The sequence below is a fragment of the Strix aluco genome, chromosome 3 (assembly GCF_031877795.1).
Source record: "Strix aluco isolate bStrAlu1 chromosome 3, bStrAlu1.hap1, whole genome shotgun sequence".
NCBI classification, from domain to species: domain Eukaryota; kingdom Metazoa; phylum Chordata; class Aves; order Strigiformes; family Strigidae; genus Strix; species Strix aluco.
This window is the reverse complement of record NC_133933.1, coordinates 128,488,078-128,508,633: the sequence shown is the minus strand read 5'-3', so window position 1 is coordinate 128,508,633 and position 20,556 is coordinate 128,488,078. Positions and strand designations below refer to the sequence as shown.

At 40.9% G+C, this 20,556-nt stretch overlaps 1 protein-coding gene across 1 annotated transcript in view; it reads left to right on the top strand.

Annotated features, from left to right (window-relative positions):
• Positions 1-8,564, top strand: part of PKHD1 (PKHD1 ciliary IPT domain containing fibrocystin/polyductin) — a 271,462-nt gene extending 262,898 nt beyond the window's left edge. Inside the window, exons 64-66 of the mRNA XM_074820252.1 lie at positions 2,037-2,192; positions 3,375-3,509; positions 7,518-8,564. Of these exons, the coding sequence (XP_074676353.1) occupies positions 2,037-2,192; positions 3,375-3,509; positions 7,518-7,870 (644 nt within the window). The 3' untranslated portion in view covers positions 7,871-8,564. The remainder of the gene's footprint in view (positions 1-2,036; positions 2,193-3,374; positions 3,510-7,517) is intronic.
• The last annotated feature ends 11,992 nt before the right edge of the window (positions 8,565-20,556 follow it).

The window sequence follows — 20,556 nt, the reverse complement described above, 5'->3', positions numbered from 1 at the left end:
ACCTGTGTAAATCAGAGTATAGTACAATTTTAATATGCATTGCAAAAGTATGCACCAAAGAAGCAATCCCCTTTGCTCACTTGTAATTGGGAACCATGCTGGAAACAGTATAAAGGCTTTTATACTGCCAGACCCTTACTGAAGATATTGGCTTATTGTTTGAGATAAACAAAAATTAAACCATTAAATAGTAGATGTTTGGGATACATTTTCATGACCAGGTTTCTGTGTGTATCCTGGCATAGTTTGCTACCTGGAAACAGCTCAGAAGATGCAGCTGGTGTTGAATGCAATAATCCCAAGTGTTTTAGTGGTAGTTCCTGGGGAACTATTCATAGCACTACTGAATAGTCTTACTCCTTGTTTTACAGTAATATTCACTTAACTCATATGGATCCCAATAGGCTTGATCCATCCACTTTCCATTTAAACCAACAGCAGTCTACTCACAAACTATTAGAGTAGTGCAAAGCACCTTTAAGCACCTGTCAGTGTAGAGTCCTTGATATCTGTGAGATTACTTCTCTCCTCTCAACTGAAGTTCATATGTGTTTGTACCTGCAGGCAAATTTTTCCCAATTGGAACATGCTTCCCCCATTGTTCTGATGAAGCCCTGCTTTGTTCAAATGGACAATATTGACACAAATCTAATTAGTTTCAGATAAAAGTACTTACAGCTACTTACCCTAGTCTCCAAGCCTCTATCTGACAGTGTTTCTGATTTTTTTTAATGAATTGATGAAAAAAAGGCTTTTAGATTTTTATTAAAAGTGGAACTCAAACAAGTAAAAGAAATATCCATCCGTCAAAATTATTAGAACTGTGGGGTTAGGACCGATAATGAGTCAGGTAGTAAGACAGGTAATGAGTTGATGTGTGAATCCACATCCTTCAAATTGGTCTATAGAGAATGCCAGGGCCAGTTTTGTTAAACTCCTGTCCTTCCCAGGCACATTTCCATTCAAAATGCATTTTGGAAGTGATTCAGGGAACCAAAACCTCTCTATAATTCTGATTTTTAAAAGGGCAGTATTAGGCATCTTCCAATCCTTGAAGCTCAGATGTTGAGATCCAGTGAACTCTTGACCACAGAAACTATGAATAGTGGTTGGCTTGATTCTGACTTCATTTACAGAAAACTTTAGGATCTCTGGGTGAAGAGCATTACCCAAAACCTCTGTGCGTCAAGAGACTAAATATTTACCATGCTAACAGCAAGGAAAAAAATTTTCCCAGAAAGAGTGGTCAGAGAGTGGAATAGGCTGCCCAGGGAGGGGGTGGAGTCCCCATCCCTGGATGTGTTTAAGGGTCGTTTGGATGAGCTGTTGGGGGATGTGGTGTAGGGGAGAACTTTGTAGAGTCGGGCTGAGGGTTGGACTCGATGATCCCAGGGGTCTTTTCCAACCTGAATGATTCTGTGATTCTATGATTCTATGACATTAATATTTTTTATTTATAATGTTCATTATCAACACGATGGAAAATATTAACAAGTTCACTGGGAATTTTCTGCATCATGGACTTAAGCTTAATGCTAGTCAATGTTTGTAGGTTCCCCATAACTTACATTGATATGAATCAGGTATAACCTGTAAAAACTGTATGACTGAGCACCATTCTTGTCGTAGTTTCTCTGTCTTGTTAGGCAGCATGTGCATGTTTTCTGTCTGGGCCTGATCTGTTTGGCCTCAGAAATAGATGCTGTATGAACGTATTTTCTGGATTTGGTAGTCAGCTAGACAAATTCATGAAAGAAATATTAAGGATTATTAAATACAAAGAGGCTGTCTCTGCTTCAGGAAGCACTGAAAGCTTGAAAGTTACATTGAAGAATACTGTACAGATTTAGCTTGTCCTGGTACTCAGTCCTAAATATTGTTGGCTAATGTTTGATCTGGAGATAGACAAACTTATGGGTTATTCCTGCATGCATTTTTAACAGCAGCATCACTTTGAAAGGCTATAACTTGGTGTTTTAGCTATGAAACCAGCATTCTTACTTTTGTAGTAAACTCTGACTGCTTTAAATTCTCAGGGGCTAAATTTACTGTGATGTCTCATCCATTTACCATCTTCCCTGTCCCCATGGGAGCAAAGGCCAGCATGATCCTTGTTGTCATACTGAGTTCAGCAGCATCTGCATTCATCCTTACTCTTGCATTCTGCTGGTTCAAGAAGAGCAAAAGCAACAGTAAGTTGGAAATACCCACTAAAATTTATACTTGCAGACTCCCTATTTTGTTTAACAAATCTCCAGAGTGGCTGCAACAGGATTCAGACAATGGCACTCAGAGAAAGCTCTGGGACATTCAGTAATTAGCAATATAGTTCCTAGTTCAGTTATACAGTTTTGTGCCTATAACAGACGCCTGAGTCCTTGCTGGAAAAAGTTCTAACTGTATGTGAAACCTGATGAAAATCAGATTTCTATAGTGCAGACAAGGAATTGAGAAATGAAGGAAATATTTACTATGATTTCAACAATCTATTTAGCCACTGCATTTTCCTGATGAAGGATGACATAGCAAACTATCGCTGTGGTGGTTATGCAAAACCTTGGTGCTGACCAAGGACCAGACACAGCTGCAGTGTGAATGTCACAGAGACAGCAACACCACCATGCTCATATCACACTATCAGCATCATATGAGGCAAAGTGGTAATGGGGGGGGCTACAGCTTCTCTGGAGTTCTCCCCCAAGCAAATCCACACCTCTGCTAACTTATCTTAAGGTTGCTTTCTTTTTAGCATTGATCTTAAATCAAATATAGCTACCTCAAGGAGGATTTCCCACTGCAGAAGGCATAAGGTTATTTGTGTAAGAGAAGAAGTGAAGCTAAAATGATGTGATCGTAACTGCTGGTGGCTTGACTGCCAAACAGCCACCTCAAACTGTGGGATTTGTTGAAAGTTACCAATAACTTGGCCTTTGAGATAGGCTAACTGAAGTTGGGACCTAGCTAAATGTACAGGTAACTTGTAGTGGAGGAGTAAATGCACGTCCCAGTTAACTAGTTTCAAGACCTTCTCAGTAGTTTCTCCAAAATTTTGATTTCAAGTAACTTTGTAAATTCAGGATAAAGGGTCTTTCCCCTAAACTGCACCATGAGCACTAGCTGCAGCAAGGTCTGAATTTCTAGTATTATTAAACATGGTGTCAACATAAGGAAGGCTTCTACTGAAGAGAACAGTTGAGAACCCTAATGGCAAAGAAGAAGATGATATGACCATAAAAACATGTCTCTGCTTTTGGGCAGAAAGAACACTTCTAGATTCCCTGTTAATTCACCAGCAATATATTGTCACTTGAATTAATAATTGTTGCTAAAATGAGGATGGATTGAGAGTGATGCGACTGTATGTTTCATTACAGAAACAAGGACTGAACGGGCTGATGTACCACCGGCCAGTACCAACAGACCCTGTAAAGAAGCACAACCTCAAGCAGCTCACATCCAGCCTTGCTACGATCAAGGAGATAATAAAAGTGGCGTGCCTGTAGCAGGAGGTGAGAATGCAGTTTGACCATAATTCAAATTTATAAACAGTTGAACATCAAAAGAGTGGGTTTAGGTCTCTTAACAAACTATAGGTTTGTATAGGATCAGTGGCACAGTTCTTAGAAGGTCTATTACTTTATTACCTCCTCTTCCTCCCTGGTTTTTCTCTATTTGTCACTTTCTCTCCTTTTGTATAAATTGTGTGAAATCCTAGTTCCACTGAAGGCAGCAGCATAACCCCCCCTTATGCTCCATGATTTCACTTAGTGTTTTTGGAGTAGGGCAGGGGCCAACATTCCCACAGTGTCCCCAGCATGCCTGAAGCAACAGGGTTCCTCCCTATCCAGGTCTCCAAGTGCTGAGGCAATAACTGTGCAGGGCTTGAAAAGCTCTGGTCAAGTTTGCAGGCTGTAGAGGACTGCAGTGAGGTACACTGGAGGTAGGGAAAACTACTCAGGGCTCATTTGCACAGTCTCCGTTACCTCCACCACTCACTCGTCCTTCATGCCGTGCTTTCTGAGCAGAGTCCAGGCCAGCACCCCGAAAGCAGCTCCACTCGCACCCACCCCCCCACAGTGTGTCCCCTTAACTCCCCAGGGTCCCTGCCACACACACCCTTCTTCCACACACCTCCTCAAGACTTGTCTTTTCATCATCTGCTGATCAAACACGACTTCTTCTGAGGTCACGGAAAAGCAGACAGCCTCGGGGGCATGTGGCTGGCAGCATAAAGCACTGGCTTCCCTCTCTGCAAGTGCGAAATGTTCTTATAGAAGTTGGTGGTTTTTTTTTTTTTTTTTTGTCTCACCTGCCAATAGCACAGATCTAAGGGCATTCAGATAACCCTGCTGCACCACCCATTTACTCTGTTTTGGGAATTTCTCCTTCCTCCTTCTTCCCAAAGCCTTTCGATTATATAAGAGACAGGAAGAGGCGAGCCAGAGTTTTATCTCCTTTTAATTAGCATCTATCACAAAAGCAGAGGGAGAGAGAGGAGAGAGGAAATTCTGCAGTTTATGTGTTTTGATATTTGCTGTACTCCTCCAAAACACAGCATTCAGCTGTGTGCCTTAGGATACATATCTGCTATAAATTCATTTTTTATCTAATTTGTCTGAGATCTAAGCTTCCTGTGGAGGTCTGAGATCAAAGGATCTGATTCTGTCTGATGTCGGCTCTGACACATAATGCGTGCTGACTTAGTTCTGTCTATAAACTCGCAGTGGGAGGCTGCCATTCTCCCTTGGCACCTTTACATAGTGAACTTTCATTTTGGCTGGGGAGGCTGACAGGTATAGCGTTGATTGGAGCCATCGTGTAAATAATTCATGGAAAGATTTTTTTTGTCAGAAAATGGCAATCCAGCCACTTAAAGTCTTTTAGGAATAGTTTCAAGACAAAGATTCCCCGATATGTTCAAATCTAAACAAGAATAACAATATCTTAAGTGAATTTAATACATATGACTTGGAAATGTCTAATGTTTGATTTCCCCTTATTTAAAGTGCTGTTGGTTTTGGAGAGAGAGAGAGAGGAAATCAAAGCAGCAGTCTTTTTGTTTAGTTTCTGCTTTATAGCTGTTCCCCCCATAAGAAATCCCACCCTTCTAATACAATTAAGTGTTCGGGGCCTTTATTAATAATCACCACAGTAAGTCTTGCAAGGCAGAGTGTTTCTGTTTGGAAGGTGCTTATACAGTGTAAAGTCCAATGGAGGTGGGGGTCCTGGTTGCTGCCCCAGAACAAGTGGCTGAGGACGGAGATGAGGAAGAAAGCTGTATGCATAGATATGCAGTACTGCAGGGGAGAAGGGATCAAGATATTACCTTGTCTGAACTTGGTGTAACAAAAAATCTCTTCAGCTTTGCGTAATTATCTCTCTCTTGAATTAAATAACTTTTGATTGACTAACACATCATTAACAGAACCAGCATCTGGAGGTGGAGGAACATATTGGGGTTATTTTTTTGCAAATTTTGCAATTATTCTGGTGGTTCACCACCTTCGCCACTGAAAAGTTGTATCCTATAACAGCTTATGTTTCCAAGCTTCAATTTCCAGTCCTTTCAGGTATTGTACCTTATTGACCCTTATCCTGAAGTTCTTGGTCAGCATCGCCCAGAAATCACTGTTGGATTCCTGATGAGATGCTCCCACTCTGCAAACAGGGTCTACATCTCTTGTTCCTAGGTTGCTCAGATCAACTCCTTCTTCCTTTCTACTAGTTTGCCATTTTTTCCACCTTTTACAACATTTCATCAGAATTAATTTTAGTTTTAATTCCACATCACTGGTGGAACTGAATATTGTCTATTTCAGCAGTAGTGTCTGGTACTGCCACACATCCCCAACTCTGAGAATTATTTCCCATATATAATTACTGCCTGAGCTCTGCCTATTAGTTGGTACTTAATCCAGTTAATCGTGTGCTCTATTGATATTGAATAGTTTGTATTTAATTTTAAAAAATCAGAATATTTTAGATTACTATGTCATATAAATCTCAAGGCAGTATTTCATCCTTGAAACTGCTCATATCCAGAAAACTTTTAGCCTCCTCCATTAACACAAACTCATTTGAAAAGTCCTATTTTCACAGTTGAAAATGGCACCTTTGAAGATGAAGAGGGCATCAATACATATCAAGAAATAAGAGGAGCTTTGGCATAGAGGATCATGACCTGATCATCTTGTTTATGCGTGTAAAGAAGAAAATTGAGCCTAGTGATTTATGTAGTTTGGACTTTAAAACAGCCAACTACCTAATGTTAAAGCGGTTTTGGGAAGGAAAACTGTTACACAGAAAAATGTGTGACTACTGCAAATTTACTGATAACTTTCCAGTGGGTTTCCAAAGGTACAAACCTGAAATTGAATGTTGTTAGTGCATGAGTTGAAAAAAAAGTAGCTCTTCTTAACAGGAAAAGGTAGTATAATCATGAAGAAATAGAGAAATTTTTGAAAATAAATTAAGGGAAAATGATTCCAGCAAATAGAATACCAATTAATGAATTCTAGAAAAGGGAAAGGAGAATGAATCTAAGCAGTAGGTCAGAGGAAACATGGGGCTGAGTGTCTCACACTGCTGAGGATTACACTTCAAGGACAAACCTGAAAAATAAGAAGTTGTAACAGCACGTTTTCTGGGATCATTTGTGGTAAAGACCTATAATATATGCTGATGAACAGACTGCAAAAGCTGGCGTTGCCCACTAACCCATGAGATATGTGGACTAGGACTAGTTCTGAATTTGGAATGAGTATAAAAGGTTTGGGTCTGGGTTGGTTTCATTTTATATTCGGGGGGGAAGGGACAAGATTGCAAAAATTTTACAAATGTTTTTAGCATCCAAATGAAGCAGTCTGCCAATCTTGCACTGAAGTGATAGCACACCCTGTCAACTCAGAAACCATCTGCTATAACACTACAAGTGATTCTGCCTCTGTGGTTGATAACCGTTTGGTTTATTAAGATGTAAACATTTTTCATTTCCACATGAAAAATGTATGGTATATATTTTGCTTTTTCTGCATTTTTTCAGTGTCATTTTTTAAACGACATTGCAGGTTACAGGCTCTACCCTGAGTAGGATTCAAATGTTGGAAATAAAAAGTTCTACCTTATATGACATCCTGATTCATAGAGGGCTGATGTATTTTATAGATGTGTAGTATTAAAATTATTATCAGTCTTAACAATACATAGCTTATTAATCAGTTATGTTCTATATACTTCATTATTAAGCATTTATTAAAATATTTGAAGACCATTGGAGGATGCTTTAGGAGCTGTTAGGGTCTCAAACCAGCTGGTTTGGTTGATGTATATGTATATGTATTTGTGGAATCAGCTTATTTCTGTCAAACTAAAATTTGTGGCCAGTTAAAATTATTTTCCCAACAATAACTCCTTTTTCATTAAGGTTTTTAAGACATAGTAAAGGCGTAGAAGGGTAAGGAACATGAAGGTAGGGTCTTGCAATTATTGTAAAACACAAACAACTAATGCTTTCACAGATATGGAAGCAACTGGAGCAGTGGCACATGCTACAGGACAACTGGAGGAGCTGAATCTGCAGCCCTGTGAAGCCAAGTCAATGAGAAAGTTGAGCACTGTCCAGTGTAATACAGATAACAGAGACACCTTTTCTTCAGCTAGGAAGAGCGACAATCACCGACAGATACATGGAGGAACATGTCCTGGTGACTCTCTGGAGCTTCAGCAGCCAACTGTCCTGGGGTGCTCCAGCCAGGAGGATGTCCCCCAGCTTTCAACTGGTTACAACAAGGAAAGAGAGAAGTCCAAAAGGATGGCCAAACCTCAGAATGATGTCAGAGAGCATGTTGCTGTGGTAGCAGCAGAGGTATAAGAGATGTGATGTGAGGTGGTGGATCACTGACAAAGAAAGCTTGGCCTGGCTTACAGTCAATGTGAAGCTGAATCTTTTGTCTCAGTGGTCAGAGAAAAACATACACATATTAGCATGGGGAACCAGACTGCCACACTGCACATGTACAAATGAACCTGTCACCTGGATCTGCAGCCAGCTGGGAGACTCTGGCCATGTCTATGTTGTTAAACTTTCTTAGCTTCCAAAACAGGGCGGGTGTATCCAAACTGCCTGGTGAAAATAGTCCTTCTGACACCTCTAAAACTCTCTTTAAGAGTTGTTTGGAAGAATGTTAGCTGGCTAGCTAGGTCAGCTTTCAGATTACTTTCAAAAGCATTCAGGGATTAGCCTAACAATTCAGAAGTGCAGATTATTTGATTTCTGGCATTTTATTATACTAGCACTGATGTAGTCTTAGCGTCTAGAGCAATGCTGTTTGGTATGTATTCATATATAGAATTATATCAGAATTTTCCCATTCCTTCCAATCATGCCTTTAGTTTCATTCAAAGAACCTCAGTATGTGCATAAATCTTTTCCTTTTTCTGAGGAAAAACAAACATGTATTCAATGTCCATTTAATTGTGACTTGAGTAAGTGCTTCCATTCCTCCTGGTTAAATCTGTGTTTGTTTTTGTTTTTTTTTTTAATTAAAGTATTTTGCTGAGTTAAATCTTCACCATGTCATTGTTTTCTAATACCCTTAAATCACTGGCTTGTTATGAACACTACTCTTTATGAATGATAATAATAATGCTGATGTCCTTTGGTTGCTCAGAGTATTCCTCTGTGCTTTGCTTTACTGAGCTGGAAGATGAGGGACTTTATTATGCCCTCTCTGTACCATAAAATTCTTGGTTGCAAGGTGGCCTGGTGGCATAAGATAAAATTTATACTCCTCTGCAGAAAAAATATTAAAGCAGAAAGATGAGGTTTCTGCCCAGACCAGCAATGGAAGAGAAGGTAAGAAACCTTGATTTTGAAAAAAAAAAAAAAGCAAAAAATCCCCCCAAAACAACTACAATCGGTTCCTTTCAAGCTGGAGGAGCTAAGGTGCAGATGGTGGTCAGTGAGATGCACAGTTCTTTAAGCACAAAAATAGATTCACCAGCATTGGCTCCTGCACTATATTGTGTTTCTAAGCATCATTTTCTGGTGAAAGCAAACTGATTCCATGGTGAGCCAGGCTTCTGGCTGACTGCACAGGAGCTTTTCTGGCTTAAGACATTTGAGGATGAGGGGCTTATATTATTAAGTGCAAGAGATCAGTTATGAAGAAGCAATTTCTTACAGTATTTTCTGCAGAGGCCAAAATATTCTTTTATGTGAATCAATATGGTACATCCCTAAGCCTCACTATTCCGGGACCTTGCAGAGACATCCAGGTTTGGTGAAATGATTTGGAGACCTTTCTTTTCCTCCACAGCTGATACCTAATTTTAGATGCTTTCACATGGTAAGTGATCCTTTCCTCTCTGCAGAAATACAGTTTCTCCATCCCCTGAACTCCACTCCCCTTAAGTAGTTCTGCTGCTAGTAAGACTCTATCACAACCAAGCAGTGTGAAAGCAAATAATATATAATTACAAATGGCAGGATGTATGCAAATAATATTGAATTATATGCAAAATTTATACAATGAAGCCTTCTTTTGGGGAAAAAAATCAGACATACTGGAAACAGTTAAGGGCTTTAATTAATCCTTTAATTCATAATTCTTGCATTTATCCATACTTTGTTTACAGAATAAATAATGTCTCGCATGTCTAGATCTCTAATGGAACAAGTAGAGCTAAAAAATCTTTAACTGCATCATTCTCGATCTTGATTTCCCACAGTGCTATGCATTAACTGAGTGGTGGAGCATGGGAAACAACTGGGGAGAAAGTGAAATAAAACATGATGAAAAATTAGTGCAAACATTAAGTGAATTTGAATAAGTAAGAGATTTAGGGGATCTTGTGCTGTGTACCACAAAAAAAATACTGTAGTGATCAGAGAGAAAGAAGATGTGACTAAGACTTAGTGGCTGAAGAACATGGTTAAACATGAGGTGATATCTTTTCTAAAAATAATTAGGTTTAGACCAGCTGCAACAGCACTTGAATGAAATGAGATCCTACTGCTTTGTGGCTGATGGAAATCCAGATTTATTTTGAAAACTTTTACATCTAGACAACAAAGGAAAACCAGCCTCTCACTCTTACAGAGAATCTATGGTTAAATGAACTGACATACCCAAGCTGCTCCAGGATGTCCTGGGCAAGGCAAAGAAAGACAACACACATCTCCTGTCCCAAGGCAAAAGCTTCATTTTACAAGAGTTTAAATACCAGCTTGGCCTGTGGGACACCTGCATGTCATTAGTCTTTGCATCAATACTTTTTGTGATCCTGCTTCTATTGGGTTTACATGGCAAGGTTTTAGTAGCGGGACAGCTGCAGGGGGACCTTCTGTGAGAAGCTGCTGGAAGCTTCCCCTATGTCCAACAGAGCCAATGCCAGACAGATCCAAGATGGACCCACCACTGGCCAAGGCCAAGCTCATCAGCGACAGTGGGAGACCCTCTGGGATAACATATTTAAGGGGAAAGAAACCTGTGCAACAACATCTGGAAGAGAGGAGTGAGAATATGTGAAAGAAGCAACTCTGCAGCCACCAAGGTCAGTGAGGAAGGAAGGGGAGGAGGTGTTCCAGGTGCCAGAGCAGAGATTCCCCTGCAACCCATGGTCAAGACCATGGTAAGGCAGATGTGCCCTGCACCCGTGGACATCCACAGTGGAGCAGATACCCACCCACAGCTTGTAGGGAACCCCATGCCGGAGCAGGGGGATTCCCAAAGGAGGTTGTGACCCTGTGGGAAGCTTGTGCTGGAGCAGGCTTCTGGTAGGACCTCTGGCCCCATGGGGGACCCACACTGGAGTGGTACATTCCTGAAGGACTGCACCCCATGGAAGGGACCCACGCTGGAGAAGTTTGGGAAGAACTGTAGCCCGTAGGAAGGACTCACATTGGAGAAGTTTGTGGAGGACTGTCTCCTGTGGGAGGGACCCCACGCTGGAACATGGGAAGAGTGTGAGGAGTCCTCCTCTTGAGGAGAAAGGAGCAACAGAGACAACATGTGATGAACTGACTGCAACCCCCATTCCCTGTCCCCTTGCAGCACTCAGCAGGGAGGAGGTAGAGAAAATCAGGAATGAAGTTGAGCCCGGGAAGAAGGGAGGGATGAGGAAAGGTGTTTTAAGATTTAGGTTTTATTTCACATTACCCTGCTCTGATTTGATTGGCAATAGATTAAACTCATTTTCCAAAGTTGAATCTGTTCTGCCCATAATGGTAATTGTTGAGTGATCTCTCCCTGTCTTTATCTCGACCCATGATCCTTTCATTATATTTTCTCTCCCTTGTCTAGCTGAGGAGGAGAGTGATAAAGCAGCTTTGGTGGGCACCTGGCATCTAGCCAGGGTCAACCCACCACACCACTCAAGACCCTTAGTCTTTGTTTTCTTGATTTCGCCTTAATCCATATACTATAATTAGGAAAACAGTGGTTTTCACCTTTGCATGGTTGTTTTGTGGGTAAATTTATGTGTTGAAATATTCCTTGATAGGATGACATTATACATTCCAAAAGCCAGGGTGGGGGCAGAGCAGGGTAGGGATGGAGTAGAAGGAGCCAGAGGGAAGAACCCACAGTGTGACACATGGGTTACTCATGAGGGATGGGGTGCCTTGATAAATAACCTTGAGGTTATTAATACTTCTAGCTCAGCTGCAGGGCGCTCAGCTGAAAAGAGTTCACTGTTTTATACTGTCATAGTCCAGCTTCTGGAAGAACACATAAAAAGACAGGAGCAGGATTTCAGGTCAGATTTTCAAAGAAGCATATAAGCATACCATGGCAAAGCCAAGTTCAGGCCAGCTTTGCGAGGGACATTAAGCCCTTTCAGCAAATCTACTTAGGCTTAGCAAAGTGCTGACTTCCCCACACTGAACACCACAGAACCCTTCAAAGTTCAGGCAGAAGGAATGTAAAAGTCTCTGCATCTGCCTGTGCAGATCCATCCTGTGAGACCCAAAGTCTTTCTTGACGGTCATGTTAAATGTCAGTGAAATTTGACAAGTTTGGCTCCACTGCAGCCAATGGCAAAAATTTCATTAAGTTTGTTGGATTTGGGGTTTTCACGTGCTAACCTTTTTCTGTAGTCCCATCTCCAATAGCATTTGAGTTCCTTTATTAATATAAGGATGTACCTGAAAGGATGCTTCATTTTTAGCCAAGCTCTTCACGCTTGTCTGAATTCCTAGAAAATATATGGCCAAAATTATTCTTCTTCCTTTTTTTTTTTTTTTCTCCCCATTTTGTGGAAGTGGTATTTTTCCTCTTATGTCTGAAGTAGGGGAGTGCGTTACAGAGAAATTTGCCTAAGGCTTTGGGCCAGAGTTGATGAGACTTCACGAAGATACAGGAACAGGCACATGGATAGAAAAAAAGAAAGCCTGTGAAAAATTAAAATGACAAGCCTGGTTAGGGAGCAGAGATAACTGGTGATGTAGTAAAATTAATTACAGTCTGGGTTGAAGGAATTGTGTGCCTAAGACAAAATTAAAAAAAAAAAAAAATTGAAAGAAAAACCAAAACCAAATAACAGAAATGAGATTATGAACCCTTTCATCATTTCTATATGGTATAACTCCAAATCCCTATTTATTATGGCATTTATTTCTGTAGGATGAGAGGTATAAATGGCAAATAAAGGAGGCAAGTGTCCAGTCAGAAGCCTTTTCTCTGACCTTCTGATTCTGCATTGAGTAGCCATACTAAGAGTGAAATTACACCAAAAAACACCACCAAACTTCAGTGGCCTAGGAACTGTGAAAGAAAATCTTCACTGAATCAGGAAAGTTGCATGATGCAACACTCCAAGGGTGATTATGGGTACTTACTGGTTATGCGGGTTCACAGTTTTTTTAGATTTAATTTTTTGCAATCATTATGCATTTGCCAGGACTTGAACTTATTCCAGTTTTGTACCTACTAAAATGTGGGAAATGTGGAGCGATAATTCGTTGATCAACATTATAAACATGATTGCAACAGCAAAAGCCAGTTACACCACAAGATTGTTCCAAGATTTCAGAACACACTAGTGAAGAGTGTTTGCAAGGGATTTCTCTGATATATATAAAAGGAATGTGCTTTAGGGGGATGGGGACAGGAGGTATCTGCTACCTGACATACAAGATTACACTTATTAAGTGACATAACCGAAGACAACCAGGGTCTGAGGCTGCAGTGGGGGTCAGTGAAGTTCCTAGGAGCATGAGGTCAACCTAGGAAGCACCTTTAGTAGATATTATAGCTTCTTTTCACTGGCTCAAACCTCTGTGTGTATGCAGGTCTGGAGATGCCAAGAAGCTACCACCAATCTGCTACTGTGTCATCAAAGCATTTCTAAATTTTCAATTTTCAAAGAAAAGGAAACTAGAGTAACCATTTCATTAGCGAATTTTCCAAAAAGAAAAATAAAGACATAGAGAATGTTTTATTGTTGAAATGGGAAGCTGAAATCCTTTTTGAAGGAGGGTAATTTGGAGAGATATTTATCATGTCCTTTTCTGTTCTTTCTTCTTTTTTTCTTGCCCCATCTTTTTTTCTTTCACATTCTGACCACCAAAGAGGTGAAAAGGAGTAGGGAAGAAGGAAATTTTAAAAAAGACACAACACTTTCAAACTACTTAAAAATTAAAATATTATATATTGTTCAGTTTGACTTTAGCTTTATTTACAAGGTGAACATTTTGGCAAAAGATAACAAACAAAACTGTAAGATACTCTGAAAGAAAAATCTGACTCTGAGCTGTTCCTCTCTCTTGGTCTCCAGCTCAGTGAATCTTTTTCTTTTAAAATACTACCAGCATGCTGTCAACTTTGCCTCAGATGTTTCAATTCAAAGCTTTTTCCTCATGCTACAAGCTAAATGAAAAATAGTCCCTATTACTGATGAGCCTGGCTCAATTTGCAGTTATGAATGGAGGCCATGGCAGAAGATTGAACATAGCTTCCATATTGTATTAGACCAGACTTTCGTACTGTAGGCTGCTGGTGTTGGATACTTGGGGAAGAATGTAAGAAAAAGGTAAATATGACATGAGCTTTCCCTGGATTCAATCTTAAAAAAGAAAAGATTTCTGGGAATGCTAGTTGCTCCCAGTCCCCATTGGATGGACCTATTCTCCCTGAACATTTTCTGAAAATGTAGTGTAAATGTCATGTTACACCAAATTATCTATATCCCATGTGAAAAAAATAAGTTATTTCTGCTTTTATTTTAAATGTTCTGCCTGATATTTTCTAGGTTATGTTGCCTGATAAATAGGGAGTAATGTTTTTCTAGATGTCTTGCACATTCTTCATCACACTTAGCTCTTTTATAAGTTCTGTGGGAGTATTGTGGGATGCAGGGATCTGACTTAAAATTCAGCTGAAAAGATAAGGGGTAAGACCCAACAAGAACAGAAGAGGAGAATATATACTCAGTCCTCCTGCAAAAGATCTCCCTCTCTCTGGATTTGTGCAGTTAAACCTTATGCACATAGGTGCACCTGTTAAGAACATAGTCACCCTGGGATTGCTCTGTACTCAGCACTGGGAGGTAACTCTAGTATTTCCAGAAGGGGATTCAGTTTCCTCTCAGAAAAATAATTTCTCTGAGGCACTGAGTGAAGAGTGAGACTAGGCTGACTAGGACCCTGATCTTGGGTCCTCTATTTGTAACCTAAATTTAGGTGGAAAAATTCAGGAATGAAATGTTTTAGTACTGCAACCAGCCACTTTAATTTGGGATCAGTAGGGAAAGAAGAAGAACAGAAACAGGTGACATGGCCAAGACAATGGTGTGAAAAAGGATCTCTGCAGCAGCACTGTGGAAGATGGACTCAAGCCAGATGACGCTGCATTTGTCAGAGATAGGAACTACAGGCAAGCTGAACATGGAGCATGAGCTGAAATGCTCCGTTGCTTTGGGTGTAGGTCATCTATTCATTTCCCAGTAGGTCATTTGTTCATCCCCAGGGACAGGTTAGGTGTGGTTGGATTAATTTATGCTTTCCCACTTGGTACACCTCTCCCTTACAAAGTACATTATGGATGAAGCCTGTGTCCAAGACACGCCAAATCTCACAGCCGTCAAAGGGAATGATGCTAAAAATATCCCACCCTTGCTCTCCCTCCCCCCTTCAACCGTCTCTCCATGTCTAGGTGCTGACAAAAGTTATTTGTCGTATTCCCTTCATTCGGTGAGTGACAGGAGACTGGTGTCAAGTGAGAAAATGAAATGTAAATTTTATTAAACACCTTCTCATCTCTGTGTATCAATCCAGATTCCAGCCTAACACAGCAAATCAAATCCTGTCTTCACCAGGCCTGAGGGCACACAAAGAATCATTTCTCCTTAATACCATTCCCTCCTAGTAAAATATTTTTCTGTTTAGTAAATGAAAATTTAAAATGCAAACCCTATTTTAATCCCAGAGAAAAGATGTGCATTGCAGGGAGAAGGCTGCTACATTTCATTCTGTTATGCCTCATGCTTTCTTCTTGTTTTCAGACACAGCAATGATGATTAGCTGAAGCATAAATTGCAACTCCCTTTTAAGACTTGCCCATCGGGACTTTTTATCTTCATGTCCACCACTGGGCTTAGTAGTTTACTAGTCCAAAGATGATTCAGTATCCACTTGTTTAATCCAAAATTGCATGGTAAATTATATGATGAACTGAAGTCTGAAACACTATTCCCAAGTGAATGGCATTAGAAGTTCTTTGCTGTGGGTCCTAATACCTCTCTTTCTCTAAGGATGAGAGTCTTAGTCCACTGTGAGAGGCTGAATTGTCAGAAAGGGCTTCTTGTTGCTGAGCAAAATCATGGTTGGTTTGCCTTTCTTGACATTTATATATATCCAGGCTGTGTAGAGGCCGAAATTAGGACAGAGACAATAGATATATGAGATCCTTTGCTCCCAATAGGTGGCACTGGAGAATATTTTTATCATAGTCACTGACTCTGTCTGCACGTGTGATGCTGGAAGCACTGGACCATTGACCTCTGAGACACTCAGCGAAGGAGCAAAACCAAGATCTCCTACCTTTCATCTTTCATCATGGACCTGCTTGAGCAAGTCCAGAAGAGGGCTACAAAGATGATCAGGGGGCTGGAGCACCTTCCCTATCAGGACAGGCTGAGACAGTTGGGGTTGTTCAGCCTGGAGAAGAGAAGGCTCCGGGGAGACCTTAGAGTGGCCTCCCAGTACTTAAAGGGGGCCTAGAGGAAAGATGAGGAGGGACTCTTTATCAGGGAGTGCAGTGATAGGATGAGGGGTGAAGTTTTAAACTGAAAGAGGGTAGATTTACATTAGATATAAGGAAGAAATTCTTCACTGTGAGGGTCATGAGGCCCTGGAACAGGTTGCCCAAAGAGCTTGTAGATGCCCCCTCCCTGGAAGGGTTCAAGGCCAGGTTGGATGGGGCTTTGAGCAACCTGGGCTAGTGGAAGGTGTCCCTGCCCATGGCAGGGGGTTGGAACTAGATGATCTTTAAGGTCCCTTCCAACCCAAATCATTATATGCTTCTATGATCTACGCTCATTACCCCCAATTATTAAAAGTTAGGTGTCTGGTTGTCATGGTTCAACCCCAAATTGCAACCAAGCTCCACACAACCTCTTGCTTATTCCTCCCCAGTGGGATGGAGGGGAGAATCGGAAGGGTAAAAGTGAGAAAACTCATGGGTTGAGATAAAGACAGTTTAATAAGTAAAGCAAAAGCCGCATGCGCAAGCAAAGCAAAACAAGGAAGTCATTCACCACTTCTAATTGGCACGCAGGTACTCAGCCATCCCCAGAAAAGCAGGGCTCCATCACACACAACAGTTACTTGTGAAGACAAAATACCATAGCTCCAAATGTTCCCCCCTTCCTTCTTTCCCCAGCTTTATATGCTGAACATGACGTCAAATGATATATGATATCCCTTTGGTCAGCTGGGATCAGCTGTCCTTGCTGTGAACCCTCCCAACTTCTTGTGCACGCCAGTGAGGAGGTGTGAGAAGCAGAAAAAGCCTTGGTTCTGTGTAAGCACTGTTCAGCCATAATGTGTGGTTAATATAGACAGGGATCCACTCAGGAAGCGCTTCACTTCACTTTTCATACACAGCTGTTGCAGGATGGGCCAAAACACCCCATGGAAGTGCTTCTGTCTCTGCAGGTGTTAACTGAATAGGTTAGATGAGATGGCTGACTTCTAGCCTGGTCAAGCCAGCATTTCAGTGTAATCTGGCAATACACCTCCTATTTCCAGTGGAGTTCTTCACTGATCAGTTCCCAACACACCATAGTTGTTTTCTGATGGGAAAAGTACAGCGGACTGCACCAATACCACGCAAGTAGCTGTCTTGTGGCAATTTTTCTTTCTGAAAAGAGTTCTCTGCTCTGGAGGTGGGGATCCTGGGATTGCCTGGTTTCCCCACCTGAGGTAACCTTTAAGAGGTTAAAGGGATTCAGAGCTTCAGCCATCTGATGATCCTGGGAGCTAAGCACAAGTTCAGGCAAGGTTCCCGTTTGCAGATCCTGCAAGAATTGTCTGAAACACTTCATTTCAAGGAACCTGAGGGTCTGTGAAGTCCCTGGAAACACTGGAAAAATTTGTAATAATTCTAAAGAAAATGTATTTGTAATTTTTTTTTTAAATCAACATCTCTCGTATTCTTTTTTAAATTCAGGTTTTCCCTTCTAAGAGAAATAGTAGACTCCTGCCAACCCTAACTGCTGATTTTCCCAACCCCTTGTGAAGGAAAAACTACACCATTATCTATGAATCAGGGATAGATGAAATAAAGCAGGGAAGAGTTAAGCAACTCACTAAAGCTTGCACTAGGAATAAGTGGAAAAGAAATCAGAAAAAGCACCTGTTTCCCTTGGTTATCTATCCTCAGACAAATTCACTACATAATTTTTGTTATCTAAGCCTGTTTCAGAAAGGAAAATGGAGACAGGCAACACTGAAAAAGTAATGCAGAGCAAGACTTGCCGCTTATGCATTAGGTTGGATATCAGCTGTTCTCAGTTCAAGTCTGCAACCTGCCACCAATTCCCCTCTCCGACCTTAGGCCACTCATTTAATGTCTCTGCCCCTCAGCTCCTCAGGTGCAAAATGAGAATGCTAATACAGCTTTTCTCCATACCTCAGTCCACTTTGCCCACTCAGGCTTCAGGGTCCTCAGCACTGAGGCTATTTCTAATTAATTATTTTCCAAGTGAAGTTCAATCCTGGCATCCCAGTTGCCGTTGAAACCACCCTTGAAACAAAAGAGTAAGAGTGATAATAGTAATAGCAAGAGCAATAGAAGTAGAAATTAGAAATAGAAATAGAAATAGAAATAGAAATAGAAATAGAAATAGAAATAGAAATAGAAATAGAAATAGAAATAGAAACAGAAATAATAAATGCACCTAAACTGGTTTCACTTGCAAGGTGCTGAGGGTTAAAGAAAAAAAGGAAAAGAAAAGTGCCATCCATGCAGAAGAGCTGTCATGTCACACAAATTGTCAGCTTCCCTAATATCACCAATCCCTCCTCCGCCTCACCAACTTAAATTCTCCCATGCCTTAAGGTAGACGGCTGTTGGGACTCAGTGCTCTAGATACATCCACACCGGAGATCAGTCATTTCACACTGCCAGTGGGCTTCTTTACTATTCTAATACAGAACCGATTGCACACTATGACTAATAATGTTGGCTGTATGAAAGAATTATTTATATAGAGACTGAGAAAGGCCTCCTTGGATTTCTAGACAGGACAGTCTTGATTTGGAGAGAGCAAAGCATAAAATAACTTCAGGGCCATTTCAGACTGCAGTAGTCTCCAGGAGACAAGCCGACAATTGGTGCTTGAATTTGAAGCTGCAGATGTATATGCTGTGGCAAACCCTCTTTCCTCGTACCCTAGAGTCCCTCATCCTCAGAAATAAAGAAGGGACATCTAGTGAATGCCAGTCAACACAGGCTTATGGAAAATAGGTCCTGTCAAACAAAATTGATAGCTCTTTTTTTGATGAGATTACAAGTTCAGTCGATAAAGATAGCAGTATTCAAGCAATAGGCATCTGTGAGGCATTTGACTTGGTACACTGTGACATTTTGATTACAAAACTAGAAAAAAAATACACAAAATTAATGTGGTGCACCTTAAGTGGATTAAAAATAGGCTGACAGCCTCAAAATATGTTTATTGAAGTTACTGCTGAGCAAGTCTGTTTCTAGTCTGGTCACAGAGAGATCAGATTTTGTCCTGATGCTATTTTAACAATGTTTTATCTATAAACATAAAGATAATCTAAAAGTTGGTATTCAGCCAACTGGCTAATGAGATGGAGATTCAGGGGATGATAAATAAAATAAGAGGACAGATCCCTTATGTTGTGTGATCAGTGGATCAACCATGTTCAGAGGAATGAGGTACATTTTATTATGATAGAAAAATTATACTTAAGGATATAGCTGTATTTACTAGGCAGAGTTTCTCTTCTGACAGCTGGTGACTGAAAACAGCTTGTTGTCATGATAGATAATAGCTAAAGAAGATTTTTGTCAGGATAAAGGTCTTACAAATGAGCTAATGTTATTTTGCTGCATAGACACAAAGCTTTTAAATAAGAAGAGGGTGCATCTATTCCAGGACTGATACTGCTTCTGGTTTTGATGTCTGCCGTTCAAGAAGTTGTTTATAGGTTTATAAAGGGTTCACAAAGGAAACACAGATGGGGAAAACACTTTGCATAGCAAAAAAAAAGCAGGGACTTTAAACCAGCTGAAAATTTTGTGCCCAGTGTAAACTGGTCATTTAAGCTTTCTCTGTAGTCAGCAATGGGTATCTGCAGAACATGCCTCACCTTGTGTCTCTTATGCTTAGTCTTACAGTGGAATAAAACCTCTGAAAGTGCTGATCTTATGACATGGTCACAGAATTTTGAAAATAAAGAGCTGTTCTGTTGCATAGACAAAATACTGTAAACCAGGTAAATTCAAAGTGGAACTACTGGGATGTTAAGAGTGAGGATATCAGCAAATAGTTTAGTAAGGGAGGGGGTGATTGTGGAAGATCTTCGCCACAGTTTTGACTAGAAGACTAAACATTTTTGTCTGAATACTTCCTTCCCCCCAGTTTGGGCATACTCACCAAAGGTCTCTGCAGTCATCTTTGCACTCACCATGACCCTTGACAGCAGACAGAAAGAAAAGAACAGTGTTATCCCTGAGGATTTCCTCTGGCTCCTGGACTGGCCCAGCAATCTCCTTTTGTCTTTCAGAAGATGACCCATCCCACCTCCTTTTCCCATCTCTCTTCATTTTCCCAAAACCCTGGAAAGCCCAGGAGAGCAGAAAGTGTTGCTGGACAGAAGGAAGGTACCTCTTGCAATATGGATGATGGGGGACATAAGAAGAGGAAAGAGGGAAGAGAGGCTGCGTGGGATCTCATCCCTCATCCTTGGAGTGGTGTGCTGAGGTTGGTAATGCCATATCCCATGGCAGCAAGGGAGACAGCAGGAGAGAGGCTGGATAGGGAGGCAGGGCAGCAAGGAGCACCTCGGACACCTCTTTCCAGTCC